Source organism: Microcaecilia unicolor, chromosome 3 (genome assembly GCF_901765095.1).
Source record: "Microcaecilia unicolor chromosome 3, aMicUni1.1, whole genome shotgun sequence".
NCBI lineage: Eukaryota > Metazoa > Chordata > Amphibia > Gymnophiona > Siphonopidae > Microcaecilia > Microcaecilia unicolor.
In genome coordinates, this window is record NC_044033.1 from 349,311,877 (window position 1) to 349,325,266 (window position 13,390).

The 13,390-nt window shown below is 44.8% G+C and overlaps 1 protein-coding gene across 1 annotated transcript in view; it reads left to right on the top strand.

The window, feature by feature from the left end:
* Positions 1 to 1,137: 1,137 nt before the first annotated feature.
* LOC115466908 (tumor protein D53 homolog) overlaps positions 1,138 to 13,390 on the top strand; it is a 219,406-nt gene continuing 207,153 nt past the window's right edge. The window contains 1 exon segment of the mRNA XM_030198486.1: positions 1,138 to 1,181. Coding sequence (XP_030054346.1) covers positions 1,160 to 1,181 — 22 coding nt within the window. The 5' untranslated portion in view covers positions 1,138 to 1,159.

Genomic DNA, 13,390 nt, shown 5'->3' on the forward strand with positions numbered 1-13,390 from the left:
GAAGCTTTTACCTCCTCAGTGCATGTAAATGGTTTCATCCCTGTGTGGATTCTCTGATGCCATGTGAGGCTTTCTTTCCAACCAAAGCTTTTACCACACTCAGGACATGCAAATGGTTTCACTCCTGTGTATATTCTCTGGTGCATTGTGAGGTTTACCTTCTGACCAAAGCTTTTACCAGACTCTATACATGCAAATGGTTTCTGTTCCATGTGGACTTTCTGATGCACTTTGAGATTTACATTACAACCAAAGCTTTTACCACACTTAGGAACACGTGAATGGTTTCACTTTATTGTGGATTTTCTTGTGTATTTTGCATTTGGATGTTTGAAAATGGACCAAAAATAAACATCCAAATCACAAAACATTTTTCCAAACAGCATTTTCAAAAGGAAAAGATAGCCTTTTTTTTTGTAGAAAATGACCTTTCCTGTTCTGATTTTGGACATTTTATAAAAAAAAACGTCCAAATTCAGACTTAGATGTCATATCCAAAAATGCCCCTTGTGTATTTGACTTGCCTGAAGTCACAAGGAGCAGCAGTGGGAATTGAACCCATGTTGCCCACTGCACTAACCATTAAGCCACTCCTCTGTTTTGGTTCTTGCATTTGGACGTCTTTTGTTCGAAAAATGACCAAATTATAAAAACGTGCATAGCATTTTTTTTAAACACAAAAGATATAGACATGATCTTTCCAGATGATCTTTCCTGTTCAGAATATAGACGTTCTATTGAAAGTGCCCCTCCATCATGTCAACTACCCTTTCTCCATTTCACAATGTAATAGATTCTAAGCTATGATCCGCCAAAATCTGGACATATGATCTGAGTTGGCCCTCCTGAATGACCTGTTTACTCAAGGATAGACAAACGGAAAAAAAGCAACAATAAAGTTGGAGTTTAAAAAAAAAAACCTTCTCCATTTGTAACCAAAAGGGAGAGGACGTTGGGCTTAGGCGGACCACAATCATCCAGCTGCCACAGGAAATACCTGTTTATTTAGACCGTGTGTGTAGGACTTTGTCCAGCAGGTGGCATCCAGCTCCTTCTTGTGTTCTCTGCCGTGTCTCCGCCCACAGGCGGGACTGGGGCGTGGCATCGGCACCAGCTCTGAGGCAGCGGTCGCAGCTCTGTAGTGCTGCCGCGGGCACAGATGGAGCCGAAGGGACAGCCAGGTGAGTGTGTGCTCGTCCTTCTGTTTCTTTACAGCTATCATTCACTCTCGAGGGGCGTTTTACCTATGTTTAATTGAATTAGTTTTCATTTTTGTCTTTAATTTTCTTTGTAACTGAGTTGCTATCATTACTATTGTTAATTCTGTTTTTAGTCTCTGGCGCACTTGTAGGGCGTTCTGATTACTGCGATGCTATCCATAGTCATTCAGTCTTGGAATTTTCTCTGTGCTCTTCTGTAGCCACATTATTATAGCGCTGAGCCTTAGTTATTTTCCTCTTGGATGAGACTGGGGGGCTTTTCCTCAGTTTGCAACTTAAATTATGTTTGCCAGCATTTCTCAGCATCTGCCAGTTCCGCCTCCTCGCTAGCCCTCTCTGCTTGTAACTTCAAGCAGAACTTCTTGTGTTTAATTCTTGCAGATCTCTTCCCCCCCCCCCCCCCCCCCCCCCCCCCCATTGCATGTATGTGTCCCTAGACAGCACTGTTGTATGTAGGATCGCGGACCTCGCAGGATGCTCAGAGGCCAATGGTGTATTTCTATAGCAAAGCATAATATGCTGGAAAGCTTACATTTTAAGATGACAAAATAGCACTGGAATGTTGCTGTTTACAACTGGAGAAGAATATGACAGAATTCTTGCTAGGGCTGTTCTTGACCCCCTTCTCCCCTCCCCCCTCCTTTAGCAGAAGATGGGGAATTTGACATTGCACCCAGCACTGCTTAGTCGTTACCTAATCTTACGTAAAAAGTATTTTACTTTCAGGAAAACTCTGCAACTCCAAACTAGTTGATTTCCAAAAATGCTTTGCATGGTTGCTTTTTAAACCTTGTATTTTGCTCAATATTTTATCTTTCAAAAGTACTGTCAATTTCCCACATTTGGATAATTAGATGTTTTGTGTGTGTGAGCACCCTTCAAGATTTAAGCTTTAAGGGACTCAGATTTACTAATGACTTTTCTTCCAGAAGAAAAATAGTGGTTTTTTTTATAATTGCACAGTTGTATATTTTTCTTTGGGGGGGGGGGGGGGCAGTGCCTTCAAATGAGTTAGTTCTGTGCATGTCATGATAGTAATTAACCTAAGCTGGGATTTGTGGAGTATGATCTCGGGCTCTTAAATGTACTGCTAATGCTTCCTGTATTACTTGCATGGTGCCCAAGAGAGCTACCATCTGGAGTTCATAGGTCCTTAAAGTAAATGGCCCAGAGTACTTGAAAAACAGGATCTCTCCCTCTACACACCTCCAAGGTCCTCCCAAGGAGTATCCCTAACCACATTCTCTCCAGAGAACAACACAGCATGTGATAGCTGCCAGTGAACCTTCTCCAGAGTAGCTCCCACACTCTGGAAAACACTTCCTGACAGACTTTGCTTAACACAGTGGTTCCCAAATCTGGACCCCCTGGAGGCACCCCAGCCAGTCAGGTTTTCAGGATACCCACAATGAACATTCATGGAAGAAATTTGCATGCACTGCTTCCACTGCATGCTAATCTATCTCATGAATATTCATTGTGAATATACTGAAAACCTGACTGCCTGGGGTGCTTCCAGGGTCAGGTTTGGGAGCCACTGGCTTAACATAACTATCTCTGCTTTAGGAAGCAGGTGAAAGCTTGGCTCCTCACTCAGGCATTTAATGGAAGAAGTAACGAACTGTGCAGCTCGCACACACAAGGAGTAACATCAGCTGCACATACTGTAGCAGGAGTTGAATATAATTTCAGCTAGGGTAGGAGTAGATAAGCAAGTACCTTTCTGACCTCATGTGCAACTTTCTTTAAATTATTCCCTTATTGTCTTACTCCTTTTACTCTATCTTATCTATCTATATGTTCCATCTTTGGTTACACCTTATGCTGTCTATTAAAATGTTTTATTGTGTATTGTTGACATTTGTAATGTAGCATACTGTGCCATTCTTTGTATTGCTATTTGAATATTTTTACTTCTGTAATCAGTGGCATAGCGAGGGCAGCTGACACCCGGGGCGGGTCGCCGCTGCGCACCTCCCCAGGTGCAGCACGGCGCACGCACCTCCCCTCGGGGCGCATTCTTACCACTGGCGCTCCACCCCGAGTGCACGTTGTCGTTGGGAGCTGCGTCGGCTCCGCTGGTTCCCTGCTCTCTCTGCCCCGGAACAGGAAGTAACCTGTTCCAGGGCAGAGAGAGCAGGGAACCAGTGGAGCTGACACCCCCCCCCCCCAGTGGTGTGCACCTGAGGCGGACCGCCCCACCGCTCCCCCTTCCTACGCCACTGGCTGTAATTGTCTATTGCTTATGTTTGACTCATTCTTGCTGTAAACCGCCTTGAGTGAAATTCTTCAAAAAGGCAGTAAGGGCCTCTTTTACTAAGCCACACTATTGATTCCCGGCGCAGCAAATGAGAGGAAGCCCATTCAATTCCTGTGGGCTTCCTCTCAATTAAGGCGCAGGAATCGCTAGCGTTTCTTAGTAAAAAAAAAAAAAAAAAGCCCAAAATAAAATAAACGGTGCCCAAGAGAGCTTTCATTTGGAGTTTATAGGGTACAATACTTATAGACAACCTATTAAACTGTGATTGGAATTTGCTTTGACCTGTGGCACCTCCATTTATGCTTTTTCCTGTGCAGGGTTTGGTGAATGTTCCAGACAAAATTATGTATGTACTTGTAAGTGCATAAATTCCCTGGGGTAATTTTCAAAGCACATTACACTTTCTGTGTAGCACGCACATTTTTTTTTTTTTTGGGGGGGGGGATTAAATTAAGTGCATATATATGTGAGTGTTCAAAAGAATGTGGATAACTGCAACCCACCCCTGCCCAATGCTACCCTCTTGCAGAGCTATTGTTAGTAATATGTAATTTATCTTTAAAATCAAGCATGACACCGGAAGATTGGAGGGTGGCCAATGTAGCATCAGTTTTTTAAAAGGGTTCCAGAGGTGATCCGGGAAATTATAGACCTGTGAACCTGACATTGGTGCCGGGCAAAATGGTAGAGACTACTATAAATAACAAAATTACAGAGTATAAGCAAAAGCATAGATTGAGACAAAGCTACCATGGATTTAGTGAAGGAAAGTCTTACCTCGCCAGTCTACTACATTTCTTTGAAATTGTGAATAAACATGTGGATAAAGGTGAGCCGGTCGATATTGTTTATCTAGATTTTCAAAAGGCATTTGGCAAAGTACCTCATGAAAGACTCCTGAGGAAATTAGAGAGTCATACGATAGGAGGTAATGTCCTATTGTGGATTAAAACTGGGTTAAATGGTCAGTATTCTCAATGGAGCAGGGTAGATAGTGGGGTTCCCCAGGGGGTCTGTGCTGGGATTGCTGCTTTTTAACATATTTATAAATTATCTAGAGATAGGAATAACTAGTAAGGTAATTAAATTTGCTGATGACACAGTTATTCAAAGTTGTTAAATTATAAGAGGACCTTATGAGACTGGGAGATTAGACATTCAAATGGTGGATGACATTTAATTTGAGCAGGGGCGGACTGACCATTCAGGCAACTGGGCAGTGCCCAAGGGCCCAGATGCTCGCCACTGCTGCACACTACAGCCCTTTGGAGAGCTCTGGTGGTCTAGTGGCCTCTACGGGGGCTGGAAAGAACAACACTCTTTCCTGCCCTTCTGCTATTCTGCCCAGTGCTGTCGTGTTTTAAAAATGGCTGCTGAGACTCACTGTGGCAGTCTTGTGAGATTATTGAGACCCGTGGGAAGTCTTGGCACCCATTTTGAAAACACGGTAGTGCCGGGCAGAATAGCGGTAGTGGGTAGGAAATAGTGGAGTTCTTGCCTTCCCCCAAAGAAGCCACTAGACCACCAGAGTCCTTCAAGGTAGGACAGGGAAGAACCCACTGAGGCTGAGGGAACTGTAGCGTGTGGGAGGAGGGTGGCAGCTGCAGCGGTAGCAGGGGCTGTAGTGTGTTGGGGTAGTGTGGCAATGGGGGGGCAGTGGGCAGTGGCCAGGGGGGTCCAATGGCTTTTACTGCCCGTGGGCCCAGATCACTGTCAGTCTGCCCCTGAATTTGAGCAAGTGTAAAGTGATGCATGTGGGAAAGAGGAACCCAGACTATAGTTATATGATGCAAGGTTCTACATTAGGAATCGCCATCCAGGAAAAGGATCTAGTTGTCATCGTTGTTAAGTTGAAACCCTCTCCTCAGTGTGCAGCAGCAGCTAAGAAAGCAAATTTCCTAAAAGAAAAGTCCATAAGCCACTATTAAAGTGGACTTGGGGGAAATCCACTGCATTTTTTTCTAGGATAAGTAGCATAAAATCTGTTTTATTGTTTTGGGATCTTGTCAGGTACTCATGACCTGGATTGGCCACTGTTGGAAACAGGATACTGGGCTTAATGAACCTTCAGTCTGTCCCAGTATGGCAATGCATATGGATAGGTGCATATAACTTTACGTGAATATCCAGAAGGCAATTTTTTTTAAAAAACTACTTCTGAGTGAAAAACATTGTTTAACCACAGAAATGCTTTTGAAAATTAAGCTCTTAGATCAGGCTAGAGAATGACACGGGGACAAAGTTTGCCCCGCCCCATCCTCATGGGTTCTGTCTCCATTCCCGCCCCATTCCTGCAGGTTCTGTCCCTGTCCCTGCCCCGTCCCCATGGGCTCTGGCCTCATTTTCAGAATCCTCGAACAATTATGATTTTATGTTTAAATCTTTTCACGAAAGTATAAAAAGGAACAATATGCTGTGCAAATATTGTGTATAAATTACAAATAGAAAACAATAATAACAGCGAGCAGCTATAATAATTCTCCTCACCACCACCCTCTACCCTTCCAACCCCAACAGTAGCTGATTTCTATTACCCCAAGGACTCCTAATCCACCCTGTTAAAATGTCCAGGGGTACAAAATACAACCCATTCTGTATGCCCTAGAGGGCAGAAATATGCCCTATGAAGCAATGTTATGATTTTTTAATCTGTGGATGAATAAGAAGTCATCAACAATCTCAGGATTTAGTCTAGCTCTCCTGTCTTCCACATTCCTTCCTGCAATAGAAGATGTCTTCTTTGAAGATGTGCTGGTAGCAGAATATATGGCATCCCTCATGCGAATTTTGCTAGTTGTGGCCATAACAGTCCAGTTCATTAATAGGCTTCAAAGTAGAAAATGACACAGGGACAAAGTTTGTCCCCACCTCGTCCCCATGGGCTCTGTCCCCGTCCCCGCAGTTACTGCGGGTCCCTGTCCCCGTGTCTTTCCCTAGATCAGGCTAGCAGACGGTGCTTGTATATAGAACTGCACATCTGTTGTCTTATGTAAGCTCAGTGAATCCTTCTACCATATGACTGACCATTATGCTGCGTAGCCTATGACAAATTTGTCTCCCATGCATATGTCTAATTCTTTTTTTTTTTTTTCTTCTGCTCCTTTTGGGCTTAGTTTATAGTACCGTAGGCCTTTCTCTGCAACTGCCCAGTGATTTTAATGTTCCCTCTGTCTATTGTTTCTCCATCCTCCCCCCCCCCCCCCCCCCCCCCCCCAACGCTTCTAATCCTCCTTACCCTTACTTCCCACAAACCAGTTCAGTCATGGCAGCAACAATCCACAGTCGGGGACTGTGCACTGTGAACCCAGCACATAAGCGAACTGACTGTGGCCAGTAGGGGTCACTGTTGTGCAGTGATTGGAACTCCCTTTAGAGGTGGACAAGTCAGGAAGTTTGATAGGTGACTAGAACCAAGGAGTTTGGCTTTAGGAGGTTACAGACAAGCTTAACCACTTTAGCCTAATGAAATTATCACAAATATAACCAAAAGTAATAAACTATTTTCCAACCTTTTTCATCTCTGGTTTTATTTATCCTTTCTGTTTAGTCATTATTTTAGTTCTCTCTTTGTTGCCTCATTTGTTTCTCTTTTCCAACTTTACTCATTTCTTGTCTTTCTTCCACCTCTTTGTTTCTATTGAATACTGTGCTAGATGGACTATCGGTTTGACCATAGGCTTAGTTTGACTGTTTCATTTGGGAGGGCAAAGGATGGGCAGAGCATATTAGCATATTCATTTGCATATATACATATGCAAATGAATATGCTAATATGGAGGAAGGAATTTAAATTTACAGGCAAAATATCACAGATGCACATTTCAAAAAGCTGACATATTTCAATTAATAAATTCTGAATAAAATACTTTTATCTATCTTTGTTGTCTGATCATTTAGTTTTTCTATTCGCTTTGGTCCCAGTGTCTTCTGTTTTATGCAGTGTCTTCTTTCCAGTAGGCTTCCCTCTGCTCCCCACCCTCCGAGTCCCATCCATCTCTTGCTCCTTCCCTCTGCTCCCCACCCCTCCCAGTCCCATCCATCTTCTGTTCCTTCCCTCTGCTCCCCAACCCTCCCAGTCCCATCCATCTTCTGTTCCTTCCCTCTGCTCACCATCCCTCCGTCCCATCCATCTTCTGCTCCTTCCCTCTGCTGTGCCTGACCTGTCCCAATCCCATCCATCTCCTGGTCCTTCCCTCTGCTCCCCACCCCTCCCAGTCCAATCCATCTCCTGGTTCTTCCCTCTGCTCCCAACGCTCCCAGTCCCATCCATCTCTTGCTCCTTCCCTCTGCTCCCCACCCCTCCCAGTCCCATCCATCTTCTGTTCCTTCCCTCTGCTCACCATCCCTCTGTCCCATCCATCTTCTGCTCCTTCCCTCTGCTGTGCCTGACCTCTCCCAATCCAATCCATCTCCTGGTCCATCCCTCTGCTCCCCACCCCTCCCAGTCCCATCCATCTCTTGCTCCTTCCCTCTGCTCCCCACCCCTCCCAGTCCCACCCATCTCCTTCCCTTTGCTCCCCACCCCTCCCAGTTCCATCCATCTTCCTTCTGCTGCCCCCCCCCCACCTGCGAGGTCCAAGATCGTGACTCTGTCTACTCCCCTCTCTTCCTCCCTCCCTCCGGCACAGGCAGCAGTCTTTTTCAGCATTCCTGGCAGCAGTAGCGATGTACACACTGCCTTCGGTCTGCCCCGGAAGCCTTCCTTTGCGGGAACAGGAACTTGAAGAGAAGGCTTCGGGGCAGAGCCGAAGGCAGCGTGTACATCGCTACTGCTGCCAGGAACGCTGAAAAAGACTGCTGCCTGCGCTGGAGGGAGGAAAAGAGGGGGGTAGACCGACACACTCCTCTCCGTCCGCTTGGCTTCCCTGCCCTCTCTGTCTGCGTCCCGCCCGAAAGGAAATGACGTCAGAGGAAGGCGGGACGCAGACAGAGAGGGCAGAGAAGCCAAGCGGACGGAGAGGAGCACGTGCCTGCTTGTTTTTGTTTTGTTTTTTTAACTACTGGCGCGGCGGCGCCTCATCATCGTTTGGGGGGACATTGCCCCCCCTTGCCCCCCCCCCAGTCTACACCCATGGTTTTGACCCAGCATGGCTATTCTTATGTTCTTTCACTGCCCTGCCTGGTTGTTTCATTTTTCATTCCAACTTTGTGTCTCTCCCCTTTGCTGAGCTCTTGCTGTCTCGGTAGCATCCACAGCCAGGCCAGGGAACAGAAACTCGATTTAGGAATCGAGCCCAGAGCTCGCGCATTGCTGTGTACAGCAGTGCAGCTGAGCTGTCGGACCAGCTTCGTGTGCATTTTTGTTGGGAAGTGGTTGCAACTCGGAACTGGGTGTGAAGTTGTCACTGTCCCATCCCAGCACGTATTCCCTCTGCAAAACCATTCTGTGTACACAGGTTTTAGTCATGTACATGCTTCTTAGGTCAGTTTCACCAGGAAAAAAGTAGATCTGTCCATGAATTGGGGACTGGGGGTATTCTGAAGCTTTCCCTCTCTACCGTGATCCGCCCAGACGGAAACAGGAAATTGTGTCAAAGGGAAGTGAATCGTGGCAGAAAGAGTGGCTGCCACATCGGGGCCCCTCTGAGAAGGGAAATACATTTTTAAAAAAGATCTGGAAGGAAGGAGGAGATGCAGATATCTGGACTGTGTGGCTCCCTAGAGCTGTTCCCCACCCAAAGGAGCCAACTCTGTGGGTGCTGTGGGTGCTTGAGCATCCCCAATATTGAGAAAATTCCTTGTATGTGTTGAGGGAGGGGTTATTTCCATTGGGCTTAGCACCCCCAATAATTACAAAAGGTTGGCTCCTATGTCCCCACCCCCCACCCCCACACCGACCCTGTTTTGGATCTAAGGGTGATGAGATCCTATCTTTCCCCCTGGCTTAACATATAGTAAAAACAGGGCTTTTTTGAGGTGGTACTTGGGGGTATTGAGTACCGGCACCTTTTCCATTGTCTGCTAAAATTGACCCATGGTCCCCAAGTTTTAATGAAAGAGCTCAGGCTCTGCACACCAATTCTTCCTGGTCATAGATTCTGTGACAGGTTGCAGAGGGCCTGGCTATTGTGGGGTGGATCTCTCAGTGATCACCCCATCCCTGAAGGGTGGTCTGGCATTTGAGTACCGGCATCTTTTTCGCTAGAGAAAACGCACTGGGTAAAAGTACCTTATGATATTGGGGGTCCTATACTAACAGCATGCACTATTTCTGTTAATGTTTGGTTTACTAGAGGGGCCATTGCCTAAAATGGCCTTGTGGTAAATAACATTTATTTATTTATTTAGATTTTGCTCACATCTTTTCCAGTAGTAGCTCATGCATTAATTGCATTAGCATGTACTGTTATTATAGGACAGTGTTTCCCAAGTCCGGTCCTGGAGTACCCCCTTGCCAGTCAAGTTTCCAGGATATCCACAATTAATATGCATGAAAGAGATTTGCATATAATAGAAACAGTATATGCAAAATCGAATTCATGCATATTCATTGTGGATATGCTGAAAACCTGACTGGCAAGGGGTATTCCAGGACTGGACTTGGGGAACACTGGTATAGGACCCCAATTTTTTTTTAATTCAGATGGTATTGAGGTCTCCCCCAGGGAAGGATCATTTGCAAGTTCTTTTTTTGGTAGACTTGATGTTTTGCTGTTGGCTGTTATGCAAGTGTGTGCTCAGAAAAGGTCATTCATGTGGGAATGCACAGCCTGCAGATAACAAAAATAATTCACCCGATAAGAAAAATGACTTTACTGTTAGTGGGTTTATCTTAGAAGAACAACTTGACATTCTCCAATAAAAGAAAAAATTAAAACTACTTTTCTAGGTCATGGTCCTCTCTAAGAGGAACACTCGTGTTTATCAAAACAAATATATGTACTTTTTCACCTCCTGCTTTTGAAAGTTCCCCACTTCAGTACGTTTCAGGGGCAATCAGAGAAACGTTTTAAGGTTCTTAGAAGCTGGCTTTGCTAGGGTGCATCTAGAGAATAACACGGGGACAAAGTTTGCCCCCATCCCCGCCCCCATCCCTGCAGGTTCTGTCCCAGTTCCCATCCCTGCTCCGTCCTCATGGGCTCTGTCTGTCCTCATCTGCAGAAGCCTCGAACAATTATGATTTTATATTTAAATCTTTTTATGAAAGTATGAAAAGGAACAATATGCTGTGCAACTATTGTGTATAAATTACAAATAGAAAACAATAATAACAGTGAACAGCTATAATAAACCTCACCACCACTCTCTACCCTTCCAACCCCAACAATAGCTGATTTCTACTACCCCAAGGAATCCTAATCCAGGGGTACAAAGTACAACCCGTTCTGTATGCCTTAGAGGGCAGAATTATGCCCTATGAAGCACTGTTATGATTTTTTTAATCTGTGGATGAATAAGAAGTCATCAACACTCTCAGGATTTAGTCTAGCTCTCCTGTCTTCCACAGTTCTTCCTGCAATAGAAGATGCCTTCTTAGAAGATGTGCTGGTAGCAGGATGTACAGGATCCCCTATGCAAATTTTGCTAGTTGTGGCCATAACAGTCCAGTTCATTAACAGGCTTCAAAGTAGAAAATGACTCAGGGACAAAGTTTGTCCCCGTCCTCGTGGGCTATATCCCCATCCCCACCTTACCCCGTGGACTCTGTCCCCGTCTCTGCCCCGTCCCCGCAAGCTCTGTCCCTGTTCCCATCCCCACGGTTACTGCGGGTCCCCATCCCTGTGTCATTCTCTAGGCGTATCCCTTTTTTATTTGGTAGGGATAGGCAGCTGTAAATATGTCACTTTGTATCATTTTTCCATGTCAAGTCCAGGATTGTTCATTTTCTTTTTCTCCTTATGACATCACAGGAGCAATGTCATTGAGAGTGTATGCATTATAATCGGCAAACCACCAAATTTGTGGAGTTTTTTCTGCTTGTCTTCGTTTGTTATTGACATGCAGTGATATGGGATATGTCATTGACATTTCCTATGTCATTACAAATTGCAGGGAGCAGAAACCATCAAAAGTGGAGGTGCATAGGATTCCTATGAAAGTAAATCAGAAGAGAATAAGGAAGTGCCCTGCCCTCCCTTCCATGTCCAGCGATTGTCCTGTGCCCTGCCCTCTCCTCCATGTCCAGTGATTGTCCTGTGCCCTGCCCTCCCATCCATGTCCTGCGATTCTCCTCTGCCCTGCCCTCCGATCCGTGTCCCACGATTCTTTCCTATCCTCCCATCCCATCTATGTCCATTGATTTTCCTCTGCCCTGCTGTCCCCTCCCTTCGATGTCCCGTGATTCTGTCATCCCCTCTAGTGCAGCATTCCGTTGCCTTCAGTTGCTTGCGTTCAGAACATCCTGACGTCAGCTCACCTCCAGTATTCCCTTCCCTCTCACCGTTCCGCCCTCAGACGTCATTTCATCTTTACACGAGGGCGGGACAGTGAGAGGGAAGGGAACACTGGAGGCAAGCTGACATCAGGATGTTACGAAGCCAGCCAGCCAGCCAGAGAACATTGGAGGTACAAATTATTATATTAGATGAGTGGAGTTGAACGGGTAGACATGAAGCGTCTGTTTACGCTTTCCAAAAATACTAGGACTAGGGGGCATGCGATGATGCTACAAAGTAGTAAATTTAAAATGAATCAGAGAAAAAGTTTCTTCACTCAATGTGTAATTTAAACTATGGAATTTGTTGCCAGAGAATGTGGTAAAGGTGGTTAGCTTAGCAGAGTTTAAAAAAGGTTTGGACGGCTTCCTAAAGGAAAAGTCCATAGACCATTATTAAATTGGACTTGGGAAAAAGCCACTATTTCTGGGATAAGCAGTATAAAATGTTTTGTACTTTTTTGGGATCTTGCCAGGTATTTGTGAACTGGATTGGCCACTGTTGGAAACAGGATGCTGGGCTTGATGGACCTATGGTCTGTCCCAGTATGGTAATACTTATGTACTTATGATGTCATTTAAAAAAATTAAAACTGGCTCTAAAGACCTAGCCTACAATCACTTATAAGGCTGTTCACTGGTAACATCATTGGTTTTCCTCTAGCCCAGTGGTTCCCAAACCTGGTTCTGGCGGCACCCCAGCCAGTCAGGTTTTCAGAATATCCACAATGAATATTCATGAGAGAGATTTGCATGCAGGTTTCCCTCCCTTTTCCTCTTCCTTATCCATTTCTTCCTTAGTTATCCCTACTATCCTACCCTCACTCTGTTTCCTTATCTTTTAGGTTTGATTGTGTAGGAATGATTGACTATTCTTTTGCCTTTTGTAGTTCCTTCCTATTTTTTTATATTTTTGTAATTGTTACCACTGTAAACCGCCTAGATCTACCTGTTAGTTAAGGTGGTATAGTCAATTTCTTTTAAATCAATAAATCAGGGAAACAATGGAATGCTTTCAAAAAGATGGTATAAGTCTATATAATATATACACACACCTGGTGAAAATTAAACCTCTGATTCCAGCCGCTTCCCCTTTGTCCTCTAGAATTCTGCAGTCCTAGACAGCCTCTTCTTGCTGCCTGGCTACCACATTTCAGTCTCTTGAGAACAGGGCTGCAGTTTTGCAGTGCCATGTGTAGATATCAAAGAGTAAATGATAGCTCACAATGATCCCTGGTGGCCACAAGCAAAACAGTGCAGACAGGTCAGGTGGTGAATGAGCAGCCAGTAGTAATAAGTGGTTAATAGTTGCTTTCTTAGAAAGGTATTGTCAGAGTTAATAAAGTGTGCATAACTATTCATAACTACATTGCAGCAGCAAAGGTTTTTAATTTGAAATGACTTAAGCAGAGTTCATATGGACTTCACTCAACAAGGTAGTATAATCTCGTCATTTCAATCATTTTTTCTCCTGCTGGGTGCCATGGAAGTATTGTGGGTGCCGTAAATGTATTGATTCAAACAGGTGTAGAACAG